The sequence below is a fragment of the Heterocephalus glaber genome, unplaced genomic scaffold (genome assembly GCF_053883595.1).
Source record: "Heterocephalus glaber isolate CG9 unplaced genomic scaffold, H.glaber_assembly_v1.0 deba00000347, whole genome shotgun sequence".
NCBI lineage: Eukaryota > Metazoa > Chordata > Mammalia > Rodentia > Bathyergidae > Heterocephalus > Heterocephalus glaber.
The window spans coordinates 20,723,476-20,746,451 of record NW_028258143.1 but is presented as its reverse complement, the minus strand read 5'-3'; the positions used below and the strand labels follow the sequence as shown (position 1 = coordinate 20,746,451).

The 22,976-nt window shown below is 41.4% G+C and overlaps 2 protein-coding genes across 8 annotated transcripts in view; one reads left to right on the top strand and one right to left on the bottom strand.

Annotated features, from left to right (window-relative positions):
- Positions 1 to 410: 410 nt before the first annotated feature.
- Dbi (diazepam binding inhibitor, acyl-CoA binding protein) lies at positions 411 to 5,606 on the bottom strand. 5 transcript variants are annotated; one of them, XM_087198024.1, is made up of 5 exons: positions 5,431 to 5,606; positions 4,241 to 4,358; positions 3,258 to 3,348; positions 2,023 to 2,085; positions 411 to 704 (listed from the first exon to the last, which is right to left on the bottom strand). In XM_087198024.1, the coding sequence occupies exons 1-4, from the start codon at positions 5,437 to 5,439 to the stop codon at positions 2,049 to 2,051; spliced, it is 255 nt and encodes an 84-aa protein (XP_087054150.1). In that variant the 5' UTR covers positions 5,440 to 5,606; the 3' UTR covers positions 411 to 704; positions 2,023 to 2,048. The 5 variants fall into 5 exon arrangements, with proteins under 5 accessions (XP_087054150.1, XP_004836119.1, XP_021092287.1 ...); XM_087198021.1 differs by having other exon boundaries at positions 630 to 704; positions 3,258 to 3,351; XM_004836062.3 differs by lacking the exon at positions 3,258 to 3,348.
- Positions 5,587 to 22,976, top strand: part of CUNH2orf76 (chromosome unknown C2orf76 homolog) — a 97,003-nt gene continuing 79,613 nt past the window's right edge. The window contains exon 1 of one of the 3 annotated variants that reach the window (XM_087197998.1): positions 5,587 to 5,699. The gene's annotated coding sequence lies outside the window, so the exon portion shown is untranslated. The other 2 variants (XM_087197997.1, XM_087198002.1) reach the window with 2 other exon arrangements.

The window sequence follows — 22,976 nt, the reverse complement described above, 5'->3', positions numbered from 1 at the left end:
ACAGAGTTCTCACTCTTGCTGATTTTCTCTCGATCAGTGCACTGGTTGGATCTCAGATGAACCTCAAACATTTGTCAATCCCACCTCTGTCATAACCCAAGGCCATCCACACCCTTGACAGACTGGAAATACAAGCAGACTGAAGTCTAAGCTGGCCTGCCTACTCTTCCTCAGTGTGGCTGGAATTGGAAAGGAGGAAAAGCCACTTCCAAGACATTTTTCTTCTCCACCAAGGTTGAGAACATGTGGGGGGTGAGGGAACAGGTGGGACCACCTGCCTCACACCCTGGCAGTGTGGTGAGGAAGGCAGGCCAAAGCCCTTCCAGAGGACATCTTTAGCAAAAGGAAGTGGGGGCCAGAGATGGGAACAGGTTAGGCAAATTATTTTAAGAAACCAGATGACCAAAGAATTCAAGTAACAAATATATTTGAATTGATTCCAGATAAAAACTACTGGGGGAAGGAAGAGGTCAGTGACCATTCCTGCTCCTTAAACTGTTAGAGAAACATCCTGGTACACCCTGAGGAACTAGAGTAACCGACTAATTTCACATCACCCACAGTATTAGAAAAAACAAGGCATTACATAGTTTTAGGTTAAACGTGTGGCTGGTGACCAAATCCAGTCTGTTACATTCCGTGTTTGTTCTTTAGCTCTTCTACTTTGTCGATGTAAGCTTTCATGGCACTTTCCTTGGAAGTCCCTGGAAGGAATCAACAGAATTATTGTAGCATGGTAGGAAAGTAGCTGGCTTTAGGGTTCCAGTCAGCCTCACTTTAACTTTCCAAGACTCAGTTTCTCTGCTGTAAAGTGGGAGTATATCTACATCTTGGAGACTTGCTGAGATCTAGACTTAAAGCACCCAAGGAACCTTTTGCTCCATAGAGCACATCACAGATGGTGGGCCTGGCCCAAGGCTGATCCTGTGTGTGTGGAAGCTGTCAGCATGAGCCTCAGCCTTCTAGACAGCCAGGCAACTGTCCCTGGGGTAACTTTATTGGTCCTGCTGATTTCATGGATGGCTTTGGCTTTTTGTGTATTTCTGTGTTGTGCTTTTATCTCCCAGAGCTGCTAAGCTGGCAGTGAAAAAGCAGCCAGCCACTTTCTTCTCCCCAGAGAGAAGCTAAGAGAAGAGGTTCCAGGCTCTGAGCAAAAGCAGCTGGTTATTGGAGAGGAATGAGACAGATCTTTGTCTCCTTGCTGCAGCACAAAAGACAAAGAAGATAACCTCAGGGAGAGTCATGCCCTGTTTCCTGGATTCTCCAGTGAAGAGCGGACCTCTGGGGCTGGTTCTGAAACACTCAGGGCCTGAGAATGGTGTGGAAGTGCCCAGTGAAAAGGGATAATCAGACAGGCATTCCCCGCTGCAAATCCTAGGATTGTGCAGTGTTTACTGTATTGTGCCCTTTCTGAATTCATGGGTTTCTCATTTGCAAGTAGACAGAGAGCTTATTCAACAACTAGCTAGTGAGGACACAAAAGCTGCCAGGAGCTTTGGTGCCAACTTTTGGGTCTTGCTGCCTTGGGGCCACATGATTTAGTAGGAGCTTGGATATTTCTTGGCTGTTGGTGTTCGGCAAATAATAGCTCCATTCACAGAGCCTACAAGCGGCTGGCCATGCATTACCTCAATCCCTTCTTTCATGTGCCCTTCTGGTTGGATGGGAACTGGGGAGGGCCACTCCAGCTAAGGGGTCACTGCCTGGCCTTGTGGAGGAAAGGGAGGTGTGGACAGGAAACCACCCCTTATTCTGAACATGTCCAAAGCTCATGCCAGTATTACCTCCTGGCATGTTTCTCAGTGGCCTGACCCTCTAGCCTTTCCTCTTCAAATGATGGCCCTGCTCAGAGATGTGCTTTAAGAAAGTAGGTGGCCCAGGTTTTCCCCACTCTGGCACAAGTCAGGCTGGTTTCCAGCATGTGCCTCCTGCGAGGTTTCCTCCCCTCACCCCCTACATTCTATGATGAAGAGTCTTTTACCACTGGACTTCACAAAGGAGGGGACCGACTGGGACAGTTACCTTTCAGTTGGTTCCAGGCATCCCACTTAGCTTTCCCTTTGAGGTCCAACATTCCAGGCCGCTCTTAAGTAAGGAAAGAAAAGACATTAGATTTGCTTTGTTGTGAACTTTCTTTCCATGAAAGGCATCTTTTATTGCATAGATTTTTTTCTAGGCCCTGTCACATAGTTAAACAGGTCTTACACAGGAGGTTCTGCCTTAAGAAACCTAGATGTAAAGAAATCCAAACTTAAAATCTAGAAAATAGGAGGACTGTTCTCATTACAAGACAATTTTTGAATTGTAAGTTAAATACCTCCAAAATTTCTCCTTTTAATAACTGTACAATAAATTCTTTAAAAAAATCCATTCACATGACTCAAACTTCAAAAGCTACAAAGGCAAAGGGTAATACTGTGGTATCTCAATTCACGAACTTAAATCTTTCCATGATTCTGGTCACAAACGGAACTGGATGACTACCGAATCCCCCATAAGGTCAACATTAAACCTAACCACTGAATTTGATTCAGTTCTCATCCAATTTGGTTTGCAACCAGAATCATGGAAAGAATTAAGTTTGTGAATGGAGGCACCATTGTACTATCAAGCTTCCTTCCCTCTATTCTCTGCCTCCCACTTTCTCTTCCTAATGCATTCTTATCTGTCTTTTGGGTCTCCTTGCCTGTGAATTGCTTGTCCATATCCTAGCCCCATTTTTTCTCCTACATTGTTAGTCTATTTCTCCCATTAGTGGGAGGGTTTTTTTTTTTAAAACAGAGGGCAAGGCTTTTTAAAGTTCTACCTTGATTTTATGATTCCAGTCTTGTAATCATCTACAGCTGGGAAACATTCTGTCCCAACCCTGCTGACCAACTTTACTGCCAAGGGGAGCAGCAGCTGTAGTATCCATAGCCTGGGGCACTGTGTCTGGAAAAACATCAAGCACCCCCAAGTGCATTCTGTGGGATATCTGAAAGATACTGTACCTGCAGTCACCATCAGGATCCTAGCACTGTAGGATCAGCCAGCCTTTTCTGCCACCGTGGGGATGACATTTGGAACATCTAATTCAGAACCCATTTATCATGGAGTCCCTGAAATATGGCTCCTATGGCTATAGAGATTAAATTTTTCTGTTAAAATGCAAATAGCCACAGGTGGTAGTGGCTACTGTACTGTACTAAACAATAAAGCCCTACAGAGAGCCAATACTTCCTTGATAAGGTGGTAATAAGATGCCACGTCAGGCTTACCTACACTCATATGAGAGCAAATCCTCCTGATTCTGCGAAGATACTATTTGACAGAAAGGCATTTCAGCCCTTCTGGCCACCTGTCTTTCTCCTGCTGAAAGGATAGTTTATCAACCCACTGTAAAACTCATTTTTGCCACAAGCTATTTCTTAACTAAGCCCTTGATGAGAAGCACAGTGTTTGATTTGGCATTGTCCACGATCCTTAGCTCTGGGTAGTGTCTCCAGCTATAGCTAGATAGCAGCCAGCCTATCTGCTTCACCAACTACCCCAGCTCTGGTGAAACTGGGGTCCTTGCTTACCCCTCCTGAACAGAGATGGGAGGCACTTCCTTCTAATCTGCCATGATTACCAACTTTTGCATCCTTGCAGGGAACATGTTGTGCTGTTGCCTCTGTATACTACCACATCTTAAGGACTTAGGAACAGAAGGAAAATCAAGGTAGGAAAGACAATATTACAGAATATGGTAGACCAAAGCATATTTCAAAACCCGTACCAAAATTTTTGGATAGAGAACTAATAGTCATCAGGAAGGTACAGACTCTGACCAGCAAAAACACCTATGACATGCTACAGGACACCAGGTGTCTGCTCCTCTGTTAGGCTTGGCAAGGCTGCCAATGGCTCCAAGTGTGAAACCACCCATCTAGGGTGGAAGCAATGCCACTCAGGAAAGCTTCTATCGAGCTGAGAGCCTATAGTAGGTCTACTAGGGCCTCAACTTCTTCTCCAGCAAAGAGAGCTGTTGTTAATAATACAATAGTATCGGAATTCTACTACTTGAGTCATTGAGAATCTAAGAAGATGGGTTTTGGAGAAACTCTCCTAAGCTTAAAACCCAGGAATCCCATGGACTGTGACCATGTCCTGCCTGAAGAGTAGGGCCTCAGGCGGCCTGAGAGTGCAGTTCCCACAGGCTTCCAATCAAGGCTGCTGAGCCAAAAGGCCAGAGCCTGCTTTGATGAGAAGTATAGCATACCTGTATTTATGTCGCCCACAGTGGCTTGTTTGTAGTGGCTGTAAATGAACAACATCTCTTGGTCCGCTGGCTGGGTCTTGAGGTGCTTAACCTCCTCAGCAGCTTTCTCAAACTCAGCCTAAGTAGGAAGGGGGAAGAGATATGAAGGCCATTTCTAAGTGGGAGAGGGCAGGAGTCCTGGCTTTGCCTAAACAGTGCCCAGGGAGAGGAGAGGATGGAAAAGTAGCCCTTCTCTTGCCATGCAGGCCAGGAGAAGCAGCTCCCTCAAGCATCTCTCCTTCCTCCACAGGGCAGCTATATTCAGTAACACAAGGAGGGAAAAGCACATCAGTTCACCCATTCAATCCCCAACTACTATCTGGCTCTCCCACTACAGCAGCCAGAAATAGTGTGAAGGAGGCAGGCCAAAGCTTGGAATGTACACCCCATGGAAAAGCAGTATGGCCATGTCTGCCACCATCGGACCAGACAAGGGAATGGCTGGGGCACCAGTAAAGCTGACCTACGGGCAGGGGGTGCACAACATGTTCGAAACAGCTGATAAGGGGTCAGGGCACAAATACAGGGGTGTTGGCTGCAGGTCGTCTCTTTGCCCCTAGGGCCCGGGAGTTCAGCGCTGACCTCTGTCCCAGTGCCCAGATTGGGGAGAGGCAGGTGGGAGGAGCCAGAGGTCGCTCCCTATAGCTCGGCCCAGACTCGGGTCTACAGTGGAGGGCACAAATAAAGGCCTCTGGGTCACCTCCTCCAGACCACAATTCTCCTCTCTCAGCATTCCAGACACTTGGCTCCTACTTTCCAAGACCTTCAAACTCCCAGCTAAGGGTTCCTGTGTTCCTATTTTGCCGAGCCACCGACTCCATAGTCCGGCAGCTTCCTTCCGGATGTGACACTCTGTCCTTGCTCCTCCAACACTTGCAACCTCCAATCTCCCCCCCCCCCCTTTGTATCCAGGACCCTTGCTTCCTACCCCTATGCCTGCCTCACCGTGAAGCCCACCCCACGGGCAACTTTTTAGCAGTTGCAGCGTGGGCAGCAGATTGTGAAAACCTCCAACGGAAAGTTCCGCTCACAAGGCGCTGCAAAGCATCAGGGCTGGGCATGGGTCCAGTAGCAACTGCAGGGCATCAAAGGGACAGTCTGGGCCTCTCTCTTCGCTGCACCCTCACTGCTTGGCTAGGCACGCGCTGTACCTGAGACATGCCGGCGGGATTACCAGGATTCTGCAGAGTCCGTAGGAAGCGAGGAACAGGAAGCGAGCGCGCAGGGGCTCACTGGCAAGCTCCTTTAAATGCACAGCCCCAGCTTTCCAACCCCACTCGGGCGAGCGGCAGCACCCAATCAGAAGTCAGCGCTACTTTGGGGGCGTTCCCTCCTCCAGCAGCGTCGCTAGCCGAGTCAGAACCCGGGAGAGCCTTAGTACGCATGCGCTCGGAGGAGCCGCAGGGGAAGCCGGGAGGAGGTAGGGATCGGAGGTTCGGCGGCCTGGTGGTGTGGGAAAGAGGTCAGCAGTTAGGACGGTTCAGACCCGGGCAGCTGTGAAGGGCGGCACCCTAGGCAAAGGAGAGGCTCTGAGGCTGAAGGACAGGCCTTTCTATTTTGTCTCCTATATCTTTTTCCCGACGTGAAGAGGCCGGAAGTTGCTTAAATAACTTCTCAGGTCTGGGAACAGTGGGGCTACTGGTCCTGTCCCAGGATGTAGGGGAGAAGCTCCAGGAAGGGCCCGCGGTGAGCTGCACGGTGGAGCAGCCGGAGCTTTTTGAACTTTTAGCACATTCTTTGACCTGCTGATAAATCCCTGAGCTTTCAGTTCTGTACTCTTAACACCTGTATTTGTTGTGCAGTGCTCATCTGGTGTGTTAGAGACAGGGGCAACTTGTCTTGATTTAAAACTTGGATGAGAACAGGGGCAGACCTTTTTCAAGTGATTGACTCTCTTAATTATAAAATGTTTATTGAGCTCCTATTGGCTAACTTGCACTGCTCTGTTCTGCACCTTGGAGAGACAGCATGGACCAGATGAATACCTGCAATCATGGAATTAATCGTGCAGTTAGTGGAATAATAGCTAATGCAGTAAGTTAGAGGGTATTTTTAGGAGTTAACAGTTGGAAGTTTTGAATAGGGAGGAGATACTGGGAGGTGATGTTTGAGGAAATTCCACCAGGAAGGGAGGGAACATTCCAGCAGAGAAAGGTGTGAACAAGGTGCAAATAGGAAAGGAGGGAGATCATAGAAAGAAAAGGCTGGAGAGCTAAGGAGATGAGCTGACTACATGATGCAGAAGTCGGCCATTCTGTGGACTTGGACTTTTACACTAATTGAGATGGGAAGTAATCAGAGGGTTTTGAGGAAAGATGATGAGGTAGGGAGAATGTCTTCGCAAAGGTTGTTACAGAGGCTGATCTTGAAGTGGGAGCAGCATAGGTGGTAGGAAGAGTTTGAGGGCTAATGCTTAAGAGGCTAAAGGTAGAATTTTCTGGCAGTGGTTGGTTACAAAAGAGTTGGTGAAGGGGGAGAATTGATGGAAAATTGTCTGCAGATCATTTAAAAATAAATTATTCCTTTGGAATTCCTAATTTGTGGCAAGAGGCCCGGACTATAGATCTCCACCCTTTCTGACACCCTCAACCCCTCTTTACAGCTGTAGGTGTTTAGAAATGAAGGGCGTGGAAGGTTTCAGATGTCAGTTATTAACTTAATGTAGGTCAGGCTTTGTGAAATGTTTGGGAAGAAGTGGAACTTTTGATTGTAAGGAACAAATCTAGAGTCATCAGTCTGAATACTTTTTTTTTTTGAGAAAGCAAAGCTAAATTAACAAAAATTTTGCAGTTAAATTTGGGAAAATTGCATTTAAAATGTAAGATACATAGGTTTCCATACCTGTAATCCTAGGTAGTTAGGAGGTAGGAGGATCACAAAGTCGAGGTCAGACTAAGCAATTTAGAGAGACCCTAACTAAAAAAAAAATCTGGAGATATAGCTCAGTGGTAGATGCCCTTAGGTTTAATCCCCAGCACTGGAAAAGGAAACAAAACAAAAGGAAAGCCAAGTTTCTTCTATAGCAACAATTCAGAGCTATTTTTTCCTTTTGGGGGCAGATCAATACCTAGGTCAGATTTGAAAGTATGAGATACCTTTGATAATGTAATTTTCCTTATCATTTGTCAGAGATCAATTGGGGTGGCTGAGTTTTGACTGGAGTTAGGCCTTGTAAAAGGTAAAGCTAGTGGGAGTTTTGATAAGAACTATCAAAACTGGCACAGTCTCCAGTTCAAATAGGTTTGATTTATCGGTTGCTTTTTCATAATACACTTCACTGTCCTAAAAGGATTTTTCTGCATACGGTTTTGTGCAGATGAATCTACAAAAGTTATTTATACAAGTGAAGTAGGATTATGGATTTCAGGGAGCAGAGTGTGAGGTAATCTTGATCAGGAGGAGAAGAAAGAGGACTTGTTACAGGGTCCACTTTCAAAATAGCTTAAGGTATGTTTTTGTTTTTGTTGTTTTTTTTTTAAACATGCTTTTCTGCTTCCTGATAGGTCTCCCACTACCACAGCAGCTATTATGTATAGTAGCTGCCCTCTTCCTGTAGTGCCTTGCCCCCTCCTCTGTGTGACATCATGCCAAGATAGTTGCTCCCACCAAAGAACAAACCCTTCTTCCCAGCATGCCCCGTTCCTGCCTAGAGAGTAACGAAATACTCGCTCACCTCCTACCACCTAGTGACATCACTGGCTCCTCCACTCCCTAGTCACAACCTCACTCAACCCCTCCAAACCCCACCCCAGTCTCTATAAAAGACTTCCTGCCCCGGCCATATTGCTTTTGTCTTGCCTTTGTTCAGAGACAGGCTGGCAGATCTATTCCCCTAATAAAGGCTTGTTGTGGCCTGGTCTGGTCTTGGTTTTCGGCCCTTTTACCTGACATTTCTGGTGCCATGACTTGGATGGTAGATGGTCCATTAATGGTCGATCCCCTGCAGGACAGGGTTGATCAGCCTTTTGGGTATCTCCATCAGACCATATCTGCCATGCCAGGACCCTCCAGGGCTTTCTACCTTTGCCATTGCTGACACTACACTTCCACACCGGTCACCAATGTCTGGGTGAGTAGGGAGTTCAGCCTCCCTCTCATTGGGTTCTCTGTTTTGTTCTCTCTCCCTCCGGGGACTTCTCAGAAATCCAAGCGCTTGGTCAGAGAAACCTCCACAGCTGCTGGGCCCAGAACTGTGCCCCTGGGCAATGTCCCATCAGCCCAGCTCCTCTTGCTCTCTCCATCTGGGAGACCCACTCAGAGATTTTCAAAGGAGATAAGGACGCTTCTCCCCTCTGTCCTCCCAGGGAGCTGCCTCCTCCTCACCTGCTCTAACAAGGGGGCCCAACAATCCAAACCCCACCCCTCGACGCCTCTGAGCTGCCTCCTGGCACAACTCAAAACCCCTCGGATTGTTGGGACCAGACTTTAAGCCAAAAAGACTTGTTTTCTATTGTAATCAGGTTTGGCTTCAGTATAAATTAGATAATGGCCCAAAAATGGCACTTTCAGTTTTAACATACCGTGTGATTTACGCAACTTCTGTCAGTGCAATGACAAATGGTCAGAAATCCCCTACATACAAGCCTTTTTCTACCTACGCTCTTGACCCTCCCTCTGTCAAACCTGTTCTCCTTCTCAAGTACTCCTAGCCTGAGCCGATCACTCACTGCTTGTACCTCCCCCACTTTGTAACCCGTTGATAGGAAAAAGTTTTATAGTTTAGTAGATTAACTATTAAAGTAGTTGTGGAAACAAACTAGGTAGTGTATCCCTTTGAAAGCTTGCCTTAGCCCATTGCTTCTGCTGTTTAAAGTGAAGGTTGTATAGCTCCTTTGATCAGTAGCTCCACTATAGATAACATCCTAGCTCTGAAGAACAAAGTGGGAATCCTTGAACAAACTTGTGATCTATGTGCCTTAACTCTCATATGTTTAGGGCTATAATCAGTGACAGAAACCACCTGTGTCTAACCATCAAACAGGAATTGGAACTTTACTTAACAAAGACCACTAGGGATGAGATAATGACTGACAAAAGTATAAAATGTTTATAGTGAGTCAGAGGTAAAATATTTAAAAGCTATAAGTGAAAGATATATTTTTGATATAAAAGGATTTTATATGTTTGTCTTGTTAGCAGGACAAGACCAAAAGGCCTAGGTATGTCAGGAAGGTGTGTGGAAGTGGTTTATAAAGGAAATATGTATGTTTACTTATGTTGGTTTCAAGTTTGTTATAAAAGGTTTACAGGAATAGAGTTTTCATTCCTTCTGATTCTAATTCTATAAGAGATCTCTGTTAATTGGCTTACAAAAAGTTTTGAATACTCTTATTTATAATTATAAACCTAAAATTATAAAGAGATTATAATTCCATTGGGCCAAATATATTTGAGTGCGCTCCAGTTTTACAAATTGTCTTGGATCTTTGTTTTTTGTCCAGTCTTACAGCTATTTTGTTTATAGATAAAGGCTATTAAGTTCAAGGCATGCTCCCCTTGGTGAACAGAGGAGCAGCTGCATGGAAATATTTTCCAGTCTTTGTTCACTAGGGGGACCACAACAGTTTTCGTCTTACAACAGACTGACCTGATAGTTTTCATAGCCTTATAAAAGACTTACATCAATAAATATTACTTAAATATATTATTATACTATGTTTACATCAGTTGTCATCAAAGGGATAAATTCTAAATATGTTATTATGGTATGCTTACACTGGTCATTTTCAAAGGACTAAATATCCTGTAAAAACAACAATAACAAGGTTTTATTTTTTCTGGTGTACTAAATGTATTTATACTTGCTGACTGTACAGGTTTTCTAATATTTGTTTATGATGATAATCTCTTTTTGATTCAGGTATTTGCCTTTTTCATATACTCCAGCTATTTATGACAACAGATACATTTATGGTCTGAGATATTTTCTTTAGATGGTATCCTATCAAAAGATAATAATAATTTATTGATTTATTTTTAAAAAGATAATTTAGGTAAAAACTTTTGGTGTTTTTTAAAAAAATGAGTATGTTTAACAATGGCTACTTTATATCAAGATGGACATTTAAATGTGTTACAAAGGTAAAGTCATCATAATTGTCATGTTAAAATATTATTTGTGGCTCTTTTTCTGTTAATATTCTATAGGAATTCAACTACTAAAACAACTATGACTGATAACAATAACAGTTCTCTATATTTTAAATTTCAAAATGCTTGTTATTCAGGTAAAATTATAATAGTTAAATTCATTACTCATTACAATGCTAATGCTATTGACCTTATCTTCTGGGTGTTCAACAACTAAAGTTTGGAGACCAAAACTAGAAAGGTAACTGGGCTATGAGGACAGCCAATATTTTGGCCCTGGCCCCTCAAGGTCAACAGAGATCCAGGACATAAGGGAACCTTTTCTACAGTGTCCTACATCTTTGGTAAGTCACTCAACCTCCTAAACAGGGAGATTGCTGGACACCAGAGGACAATTTACTGTGTGCCAAAGGAGGGCCACCAAAAAAAGTCTCCCATGCTTTCACTGAAAGCAACTTGGTCAAGTAAGGCCATGACCCATCCTGATGGCTGACACTGACAGAGGAGCACAGAGGCTCTATACATGGTTCTAAAGTAATGGCCTGGGGAGGCTTAACTGACCTTGATAGATAACAAGAGGTTCATATTAATTGACACAGGTCTCACTTTAACTTGGTCTACTCATTTCTCAGTGATCTCCATCTATGGAAATGTCATCATAAAGTTCTCTACTTGGCTTTTCTACTCTGGGAATTTGGAATAGCATTTAGTTTTTTTTAAATTTTATTATTTTTTTGAGACAGGGTCTTGCTGTGTAGTTCAGGCTGGCCTTGAACTCACTATGTTCCCCAGGCTGGCCTTGAACTCGAAGCAGTCCTCCTATCTCAGCCTCCCAAGTGCTGAGATTACAGGCATGCACCACCACAACCTGATAGCATTTAGCTTTTAACATAGAGGTGATAATAAGCTGGCAACTGGGATCTCCCTCCGTTCCTTTTATGTCTTCCCTCCATTTCTTCCCTCTCTTTTACTCTCTCATTCTCCCTCCCTTTATCCTTTCTTTTTTTACTGTGGACCTCAACTCATGCTAGGCAAGTGCTGTAACACTAAACTATACCCTCAGCCCTTTTTAAATCTAATTTTGAGATGTTCTGGCTAAGTTGCCCAGGCCAGTCTAGAACTTGAGATCTTCCTGCCTCAGCCTCTGCACTAGCTGGGATTACAGATGTGTGCCAGCATGCCTGGCTGGAGATTTTTATTTTATATTTCTACAGGACTACATTGTTGTTTATCATCCTGATAAAGGACAAGATCCTCAACTCTATGTTCTTGTGAGCAATTGCACATGTAATTAGTTCATTTACAATTATTTTAACTTGTATTCTCTCACCTTTCTCTTCTCTCTAAGCCAGGGAGGGCAGAAGTCACTGTATATTGTTCTCTGCTTTATCTCCAGGTCCCTGGCACTTCACAGGCATTCAACAGATGGCTGTTGAATGAATAAAATGTTTTCTTACTGTTCTTTCTGATTAGCTGTGAATTTAGAAACCAATTAAATTTGTCAGAACTGAATGTGAGACTGTGGGTTTGAATAAAGCAGATAATCTCTTTCTACCACTCCTAGCTTTGGAAGTAGAGGGCCTGGAGGAGAAATGGAAGATGGAGAACCTGACCATCCAGCTTAGCCACATCAATCCAGCCAGTCAAAGGAGAGGCCATTGTCATTGTTGTAGATTCCCCAAGCATTCATGGGATACTGTTTGACTGCCCACAGGCTTTACTTGCTTGCTCTCAGCTTAAAGCCAGATCAACAAGATACATTAAAGGTGGAAGGTGAAAGCAATTGTCCAGTTGGTGTGAATAATAGTTTAATATTAAATTTCTGGGTATAAACTAGACCTCTAATTTCTAAAAGTAACCTAATCATTAAGAAATGAACTATGCTTACAAGAGAGCTTTCCTGGAAGGCAAGACCATTCACAGTTGAGTTACATTCATTCTGTATTGATTTTCTGTTTTCTTGGAATATGACTACCATGCCAAGACTCCAGCAAAGTTAGGAGGAGACTAGTGTGTTTTAAATGCAAAGAGGCATTTGGGAAATTCTTCTGGGATAGGAATGGGGAGAGATGGTAGAGTCATGGATTCTGTGAAGCCTGAGGGAAGATTAGAACTGAGGGGGTGGGGTGAGAGGGCAGTACAGCTTTCCTTATAACTAGCAAGAGGAGGCTTTGCAGTAGGAGGTGTTAGTAAGCTTTCTTTTTTGCTATTCTTACCTTCCTTTGAGGTGTTCATATTTACAGGAATTGCAACAAGGTAGTTGCAAGAGAAGAGTGAATGTGTGTGTGGTGTATCCTTATATATCATTCCACCTTCTCTTTCTACATGGGCAACATGACAGAAGGAGGACATAGTAGATTGGTCATCTCCTGGTCAGATCGTGTTTAGAAATATTTGCAATCATGAGCAAGAATAAAGACATTGTGTGAAATATCTTGAGTTCACATTGTAGTTCTGTTAATGGTTTATATCTAGATGTTCCCCCAAAGCCTCATGCACTTATAGGTGGGGCTTTTGTGAGGTGATTGGACCATTGGGCATGTGATCCTTATCAGTGGGTTAGTCTACATTTAGTTTAGCTAAATGTGTTGTTGGGAGGTAAAGCCTGATAGGAGGAGGTAGGTCAACTGGCGGCAATGGCCTGGAAGGATCTGTCTCCCTCCTGCCTGCATCTCTATTAACCCTCTTCTTCTATGCCCCTCTGTCATACCATACTGCTTTGGAACCAGCTGATTATGGACTGAAACCTCTACAAATGTGAGCCAAAATAAACCTTTCCTCCTTTAATTTGCAGGTGTTGGGTATGATGTTTGGCTGACAAGAAAGTAACTATAAGAAAAGTTCTTATTCAACATTATTAGAAACATATATTCTCTTCCAAATCTACATTGTCATCCAGATCTTTGCCTATTTTTTTTTCTTTGCCTATTTCTAAGTCTCCTAGTTGGTAGCACAAGCACTTGGTAAATGCTTCCATATTAAGTTGTTAGAGTGAGCTCTTTTATCACTTGTCAACAAAATTAAAAACACTAAAATTTGGTAGTAAGTGGTTTGATAATTCTTTTTTTTTTTTTTTTTGGTACCGGGCATTGAACTTGAGACCTTATGCTTGTGAGGCAGGCGGCAGAACCACTGAGCTAAATTCCCAGCCCAGGTTTGATAATTCTTTGGGAGGACAGTGCCATTTAAAAATTATTTTGAGATAATGCCATTTTTAACAATCCTTAATTTTTATTTCGTGTGAACTGTAGGTTCAAATGCAATTGCAGAGATCTCATGTACCCATTACCCAGTTCTTCCTACTGGTAACTGCTGTGGGTATTTCCTAAAGGTCAATATATAGTGGGTAGCAGTATTGAGAGGTCCTTAGGTCATTAGGAGCATGCTATGTCAACTTTTCTGCTTCTTATCTTGTATCGTGACCATTAGCTCCAACATGCTATCGTTATGTGGTGCCCTTGCCAGATGCCCAAACCAATGTCAGTCTAATCCTGGACTTAAATATCCAGCGTTGTGAGCCAGAATAAACATCTCTATTTCCTTAGCTCTTGTTAGATATTTTGTTATAGTAGTGTAAGTCTGATTAATATAGTAACATCTTGCAAGACCTTGTACAAGTAATACAGTCAGTACACTGATGCATTTCAATAAGATAATAGAACATTTCCAGCATCAAGGATCTCTTGTATTGTCCTGTTACAGCCATAACCACTTCTCTCCTGCCTCTACCCCCTCCTTGAACCACATTTCAAGAATTATGTTTAAATGAAGTCATGCAGCATGTAACTGTTTGGAGGTAGTTTTTCACTCAGTAGTTCTCTGGAGATTCATCTAGGCTGTTGAGTGTACCAATAGTTTGTTCCTTTTTGTTGCTGAGTAGTAGCTCATCATCTTGATGAACCATTTGTTTAACCATTCCCCCACTGAGGACATTTGGATTTTTTTCTACTTGGTATTATTAAGCCACCAGTAATCAATTATGTATAAAACTTTGTGCGAACCTACATTTTCATTTTTTTCTGGAATAAGTGCTCAATTTTGTACCATATTGTAATTCCATGTTTAGTTTTATAACAAATTCCATATTATTTTGTAGAGTAGCTGCACCATTTACAGTTCTATCAACAATGATAAGAGAGCCAGTTTCTCCACATCCTTACAATCATTTGGCATTACCACTATTTTTTTCTTAAATTTTAGCCATTCTGATAGTTGTATGGTTCCACCTCATTGTGGTTTTTACCCTTCCTTAATAGCTAATGATATTGAATCTTTGCATCTTTTTGTTTTTCATCTGCATTTTTTGCCTGTTTTTCCTATTTATGCTGTGAATTTTTAAAAAGTTGATTTTTCATATATCCTATATATTAGTCATTTGTCAGATTGCTTACAAATATATTCTCCCAGTTTATAGCTTGTCTATTCATCCTCTTACTAGTCTTTCAAAAAGCCTAAGTTTTTAATTTTGATAAAATCTAATTTATCAAGTTTTCTTTTTTTATGAATTGCATTTTTGGTGTAAAGTCTAAAACTCTTTGCCTAGTTTTAGATCCTGCAGATTTTCTTCTATTTTTTTGGTAAACATTTTGTAGTTTAGCATTTTACATTTAACATAATCCATTTTGAGTTGATTTTTGTGTAATGTGTAAGATTTAGGTTAAAAGCTAGGGACAGTAATACATGCCTGTGGTTGCAGCTACTTAGGAGACTGAGGCAGAAGGATTGCTTGTGCCAATTTGGGGGCTAGCTTGGGCAACAAAATGAGACTGCATCTCTTAAAAACCAAACAAACAGGTTAAAGTTCTTCCTTCAGCTCTTATGTCCTATTGATCCAGCATGATTTGTTGCAAAGGTATTTTTCCTTTGCAGTTGCTTTTGTACCTTTGTCAGTAATCTGTTGGGGATCCTTACATGGTCTTTTCTGGGTGTTTTCTCTATTCTGTTCCAATGTCTATGCGCTTATTTGTTCACCATTAGTGCATGGTACTCTTTTATGACTATTACTGGAGCTATATATTAAGTCTTAAATTTAGGTAAATTAGTTCTTCATGGGTTAATTTTCAAAATTATTTGAGGTATTCTTTGTTCTTTTACTTTTCCATATAAATTTTACATCTACAAAAATCTTGCCTTGATTTTGATAGGAATTGTGTTAAATCTATATATCACCATGGGGAGAACTGTTACTTTTACCATGTTAAATTTTCCAATCTATATGTATCTTAGTTACTTTCCCATTGCTGGGACAGAATATCCAACACCCACAAGTTAAAGAGGGAAAGGTTTATTTTGGCTCACAGCTTGTAGAAGTTATAGTCTATAGTTGGCTGGCTCCAAAGCAGGGCAGTATGGCAGAGAGGTATGGCACAGGAGAAACAGTCCATGAAAGGGCAGGCAGGAGGCACCCAACAGTGACCCTTCTTTTCCCTTTTTATTCCATTCAGACTACAAGACTATTGGTTGATGCTACCCACACATAGGGTGGGAGGTACTCCCATTATCCATTACCAGAAGAGTGCTAAACCAGTATGTGGACTAATCCAATTATCACACCCTTTAATCCAGTGTCACACACCTGTGATCCAGGCACCTCCCCAAAGTCCCACTTATGAGCACATGAGGCTTTGAGAGAACATTATATATGAGCCATAACATTCCCCACCTGAACCCCAAAACATTCATGCATATCTCTTTATGTGAAATGTATTTAGTCCATCTCTAAGAGTGGCCAAAATCTTAACAGTTTCAGCATTGCTGAAAAGTCCAAGTCTAAATTCTCTTCTGAGATTCATGGCAAACTCTTAGCTGTGAGCCCTTGTAAAGAGGAAAAGAAAGTTAAACATTTCCGATATACCATGGCACAAAATAAACATTCCCATTCAAAAAGGTAGATGTAGAAAGGTAGAAATGGGACTAAAGCAAGACCAAAATAAAGCAGGGCAAACAGTAGGTCCCATAGGTCCATGGGCAATCTGTGGCAAGATGTGAACTCCAAAGGCCTTGGGTGGCTCTACCTTCCTCCCCCCACGGCATTGCCAGTGGTTATAGCTCTCATGGCTTCTCTCTTGGGCCAGCATTGCTCACTCTTTGCAGCATTCCTCAGCCAACCCATGTTCCTGGCTTCTCCAACCTTCTAGGGTATCCATTGCACTTTCAGCTTTACACTCACAGCTTCACACATGGCCTTCTCAGGGGCATACTGCCTGGCTACCCAGAATTTCTTCTGAAATCTGGGTAGAAGCCTTCCTGACCACACAACTCTTGCATTCTGCATGCATCTAAAACCAGCACCATGTGGATGACTGAAGCAGTAGCCAGGCTTCCATCTCTCTTTGAGGGAGGAGGTCAAGATTGCTGAGCACAATGAACCCAATCCAGAGGAACAAATTTCCAACACCTCCATCATTGTGGAACATGGTGCTCTGGGGCTCTGTGCTCAAAGCAGTCTTTCATTTTTGCAGTTTTGAAGCTGTAAAAGGTGGAGTACTGCTGGTTCTTGTGATGCCCCCAGGCCATCATTTTTATTGTCTGATTTTGAAGTACTTGGCTTATTAATACTAATCTTTTTAGCAATCAAGGTCTCCTCTGGTCCATCTCAAAGTCTGCACTTTGTTTTTCCTTTCTGGTCAAACTCAAAAACTTTTAAAATCATTCTGCAAGGCCATTTGTTCTTGCTTCTCAAGGTAATACTGGCTAAAATCCCCAGCAGTACACATTCCACTGCCTCAACATTAGAATGCCTTTCAATTTCTTCTGCCAGATTAATTAGTTCACTACCCTTAATCTCAGTATCCTGTAATGTCTCTGGACACGAGCAAAATGTAGACAGATTTTTTGCTAGAACATAACACACGGTCTGGAGTCCCAACTGCCAATATGGTGCTTGTTCTCTACTGAAACCTTTTGAACCTGGTCTTTATCAACTGCATTTCTATCAACATTCTGGTCTTCTGGGTTCTGACCAGAATCTCCCATCAAGCTCAGGTCACAGCATTCTAGGACTGCTTCTTCAGCCAGCATCTCCAAAACTTTCCAAACTTCCTATAAGTCAGTTCCAAAGGCTTCTGAACTATATGGCAAGGTAGTGTCACAGCAACAATCCCACTTCTCTGGTACCAAAATCTGTCTTTCTTTCTTGTGGATGGGACAAAATACACTACACCCACAAGTTAAAGAAGAAAAGGTTTATTTTGACTTACAGTTTGTAGAGATTGCAGTCCATAGCTGGCTCCAAGGCAGGACAGCATGGCAGAGAGATATGGCAGGGGGAGAAACAGTCCATGGCAGGGTAGGCAGGAGACAGCCAACAATGAGCCTTTCTTTCCTCTTTTCCATTCAAGCTACAAGCCTGTTGGTTGGTGCTACTCATACACAGGGTGGGCCTTCCCATTATCCACACCCAGAACAATGCTAAACCAATCAGTGAGCCAATCCAGTTATCACATCCTTAATCCAGTGTCACACACCTGTGATCCAGCCACCTTCCCAAACCCCCCCAGAAATGGGGCTTTGTGGAGATAGCTACATATAAGGCATAACAGTACAGGGTGTTTCTCGAGATCTTTAGTTTTTTATATTAGCATTTTGTAATTTTCAGCCTATAAAATCTTGTGCTTGTTTTGTTAAATTTATACCTAAATATAATATTTGCTTTCAAGTGATTGCAAATGGTATTATATTTTTAATTATATCATGTTAATTGATAGTTGTTGTAGCTTGTATCTAGATGTCCCCCCAAAGCCTCATATGCTCCACAGGTGGCGATTTTCTGAGTTGGCTGGATCTAGGGTGTGTGATATGAATTAAGGGTGTGTGATGTCTGAAGGGATTTACTGAAGAGGGAAAAGCCCCACCCTGCATGTGGGTGGCACCAAAAGGGACAGAATAAAGGAAGACTTACTGTTTGTTGCCTTCTGCCTACCCTGCCATGAACTATTTCTTCTCTGCCATCCCCATCTGCCATACTTCCCTGCCTTGGAGCCAGCTGACTGTGGACTGAAACCTCTACAAATTGTGAGCTAAAATAAACCTTTCCTTCTTTAACTCTGGGTGTTGGGTATTTTGGGTCAGCAACCAGCAAGCAACTAAGACACTGTACATAGAAATATAGTTGGTTTGTGCAGTTTATGTCCTGTAACTTGGCTGCATTCATTAATTATAGAGTATGTTGTAGATATCTTTTAATTTTCTGGGTATATAATGATTTCCTCTGCAGGGAGGGACAGGTTTTTTCTTTCTGATAAGTGTACCACTTTTTAAAAATGAGGTAAAATCCATATTTCATCAAAGTAAATGTTGCTTATTTTCATGTTAAACATTAATGTTCACTAACAGTATATTCACAGTGTTGTGCAGCTACCAGTTCTGTTTAGTTCCAAAATGTTTCCTTCTCCCAAAAGGAACTCTATATTCATTAAGCATTCCTTTCCTATTGTTCTCTCCTCTCAGCTTCTGACAAGCACTAGCCTACTTTCTGTCTCTATCTCTTCTGTAATTTTCATGTAAGTTGAATCATAATATTTGACCTTTTTCTACCTTCTGCTTAGCATATTTTCAAGGTTCACTCATGTTCATTCCTTTTCTTGTGGCTAAAACTATTGTATGGATCTACTATATTTTGTTTATTCATTAGTTGATGGACATTTGAGTTGTTTCCTCCTTTTGGCCATTGTGAATTTTACTGTTATGAATATTTGTGTATGAATGTATTTGTTTGAAAACTCTCCCTTTCCTCCCTTCTTTCTTATCCTTCCTTCTCCTCCTTTTCTTTTCCTTTTTTAATGCTGCAGTGTTGGGGATAGAACTCAAGGGTTTGCTCATGGTAGGAAGGTACTCTACCACTGAGCTACACCCTAGCCTTATTTGTTTTAATAATATCTTATAGTCACTTTCTTGTCCCTGGGACACAATACCTGACAACCAGACAACCAGAACTTAAAGAAGAGTCTTATTTTGGCTCAAGTTTATAGAAGTGTAGAAGCTTGTCATGGCATAGAAGCAGTTAAGTAGAGAGAAGGAGGAGAGGAGCTAGGGAAGGAGATAAATCTTTAGGGTTGAGCCCATAGTGACATGCCTCTTCCAACTACTTCTTAACAGCAAGTCAGTTGTAATCCCCCTATAATCTGGTTGCCTTCCAAAGGTCCTGCCTGTGATCACATGAGACTTTACGGGGATATCTACATATAAACCATAACAAATAAATACCTGCTTTTAGTTCTCTTTCTTTTGATTAATGTTTTTATGTAGTATCTTTTTTCATCTTTTACTTTCAACCTGCCTGCATTTTTTTTTTTTTGGTACCAATGATTGAAACTGCCTGCATTGTTATGTGAAGTATTTTTTTTTTGTAAACATAATACATGTTTTTAAACCTACTCCAAAAATATCTTTCAATTGTTGTATTTAGATTATTTAGATTTAATGTAATTATTGACTTACTGAGATCATTTATACTTTGTTCCTTCCGTTTATTCTGTTTTCCATTTCTGTTTTCTTCCTCATACCTATTGATTACTTCATCATATTTTAATACTCCTTTTTTATTTATCTGTAGTTCTTTTGTGTTTTAACTCTTTTTATAGCTTTTTTAGTGATTACTCTTGATAGTATATTTCTGTTACAGTCTCCGAGAATTATGGTTTATATGTAGCTGTCCCCCTAAAGCCTCATGTGCTCATAGGTGGGGCTTTAGAGAGGTGATTAGATCATGGGTACATGATACTCAACACTCAGTGCATTAGTCAGTCCCCTGATAAGTTTGTAACTAAATGTGATTTGGGAGGTGAAGCCTGGTTGGAGGAGGTGGGTCACTAGAAGTGTGGCCTAGAAGTGTATATCTCCTTCCCTCTTCCCTTGATATTCCTGCTTCACTGCCATGCCACAAGCAAGCCTAATCTACCATGTCCCTCTTCCTGCCTTGGAGCCAGCTGACTATGGATCGAAACTTCTACAAACTGAGAGCCAAAGTAAACCTTTCCTCCTTTAACTTGTGGGTGTTAGATATTGTGTCTCAGCCTTCAGAAAGGAACTAAGACAGATTTTGGTACCAAAGAAGTGGGGTTGTTGCTGTGATGTTACCAGGCCTTGTGGTTCAGAAGCCTTTGGAACTGTCTTGTGGGAAGAGTTTGGAAAGATTTGGAGATGCTGATTGGAGAAGCAGCCCTAGAATGCTATGACCTGAGCTCACTGGGAGATTCTAGTCAGAGCTCAGAAGATCAGAATGTTGATAGAAATGCAAACAGTAAAGTCCAGAGTTAAGAGGTTGGACTGCAGGCCATGTGTGTTATACAGTGGCAGAAAATTTGTCTACATTTTGCTCAGGTCCTGAGACTTTGGGGGAGACTGAGATTAAAGGCAGTAGACTAATTAATCTAATTGAGGAAACTTCAAGACAGCCAGACATGCATGCTGTGGCATGGGTACTGTGGGGACTTTTAGCAGTTCTACATTGAGAATCAAGAGCAAATGGCCCCAGGTCAGTGATTTTAAAAGTTTTGAGTTTGGCCAGAAAGTAAGCTCCAGTGAAGTTGGGGCAGCTAAGAGTTTGCCTTAATCTCAGAGGAGACTATGTGCTTTTCAGCAATGTTGAAGTTTGGACTTTTGCAATTCCTAGAGATGTACTAAATACACTTTGCATAAAGGGATGCACATCTTTTTGGGGCCAGGAGTAGAATGTTATAGTTTATATATAGATGTCCCCCCAAGGCCTCATGTCATCTAGGTGGGAACTATGGGAGGTGATTGAACCATAGGTGCATGATACTGGATTAGTCCACTTATCAGTTTATAGCTAAATGTGATGTAAGAAGGTGAAGCCTGGTTGGAGTAGGTGGGTCTTTGAAGGTGTAGCCTGGAAAGGTATATCTTCTGCTCCCCTTGATCTCTTTCTCTGCTTGTGCCAAGCCATGTTCTCTTTTTCCTCTGCTATTCCTTGCTGTCATGCTGCCCTGCTGTGGAGCCAGCTGACTGTGGAATGAAACCTTTACAAAGTGTGAGCCAAATAAACCTTTCCTCCTTTAAGTTGCCAGTGTTGGGTAAGACAGTAACTAAGACACCAAATGTCATTATTTTCATCAGTTTGAGCCAAGTGTAAAAACTTTGCTGCTTTTGTTGTTGAGATTGGGTTACTTCTTTATCTTCCAGTTCACTTCTTTGTTCTGTTCCCTTTATTCTGTTCCTCTGCTGTTGAGCTCATAAATGGAGGTTTTTTTAAACACTTGTTTAGTTTTCTAAAATTTCCATTTTATTCTTTATATCTTTCTTTGATGAAGACTTTTAATTTTTTATGTTCCAGTGTGTTTTTAATTGTTCATTAAAACATATTTATGATACCTTCTTTAATAATTTCTTCACATTTTCTAATGTCACTGTCACCTTGATGTCGATGACAATCTTTTCTTTTTTAAATTCAGGTTTAGCTTTTCTTAATATGTCAAATGATTATTTTTTTCATTTAATGTCTGTACATTTTCATGTTAAATTCTGAGAGTCTGTTTTTATCATGAAAGGATATTGGATTTTTTCAAAGGCTTTTTCTGTGTCTGTTGAGATAATCATGTGATTTTTGTCCTTGCATCTGTTTATGTGATGTATTACCTTTTTTTTTTTCCTTTTGGTACATGGGATTGAATTTAGGACCTAGTGCTTGTGAGGCAGGCGGTGGCACCACTGAGCTAAATCCCTGGCCTGTTTTACATTTATTGACTAGCATATGTTGAACCATCCTTGCATCCCTGAGATGAAGCCTGCTTGGTCATGATGTATGATCTTTTTGATGATTTGATGCATTCTTTTTGCCAGTATCTTCAGAATTTTTGCATGTATATTCATTAAAGAGATGGGCCTGTTCTCTTTTTTGGTTGGATCTTTGGTTTTGGAATCAGGGTAATTGTAGCTTCCAGGAATGACTTTGGGAATACTCTTTCCCTTTCAATTTCATTAAAGAGCTTGAGAAATATGGTGTTAGAGCTTCTCTGAAGTTTTTATAGGATTTAGCAGTGAATCCATCCAGATCTGTGCTTGTCTTAGTTGGTAGGTTTTTATTATGGCTTTAATTTCAGTGCCTGTTATAATAATCTTTTTTCTTTCAGCAGTGTCAATTGTGATTTCATCTTTTTCATTTCTAATTGCATTGATTTGGGTCTTTTCTCTCCTTTTTGGGTAAGAGTGACTAAAGATTTATCTGTTTTGTTTACTTTGAAGAACCAAAACTCTTCAATTCATTGATTCTTTGTGTTGTTTTCTTGTTCTCAATTTCATTGATTTCTGCTCTGATCTTTAAAATATCTTTTTTTGTACTAGCTTTGGGTTTGGATTTTCTTCTTTTTCAAGACCTTAAGGTGCATTGTTAGATTATTTATTTGGGCTTTCTCTGTGTTTGTTATGTAGGCATTCAAAACTATAAAACTTCCTTCTTAGAACTCCTTTCATTGTGTCTCATAAGATCTGGTATGTTGTACTGGCATTATCATATAGTTCTACAAACTCTTATTTTGTCTTTGATTTCTTCTGTAACTTATTGTTTATCTAATAGTGTAATGTTTAATTTCCATGTATGTGCATAATTTCTGTTTTTTGTTGTTGATTTCTAGTTTCATTGTGCTATGAT

Coding starts and splice junctions, on each gene's coding strand:
- Dbi (XM_004836062.3), bottom strand. Junction 2,086..4,240: donor TGTGGGCGACATAAATACAG/GTATGCTATACT, acceptor TCCTTACTTAAG/AGCGGCCTGGAATGTTGGAC. Junction 705..2,022: donor TGCCTGGAACCAACTGAAAG/GTAACTGTCCCA, acceptor GATTCCTTCCAG/GGACTTCCAAGGAAAGTGCC.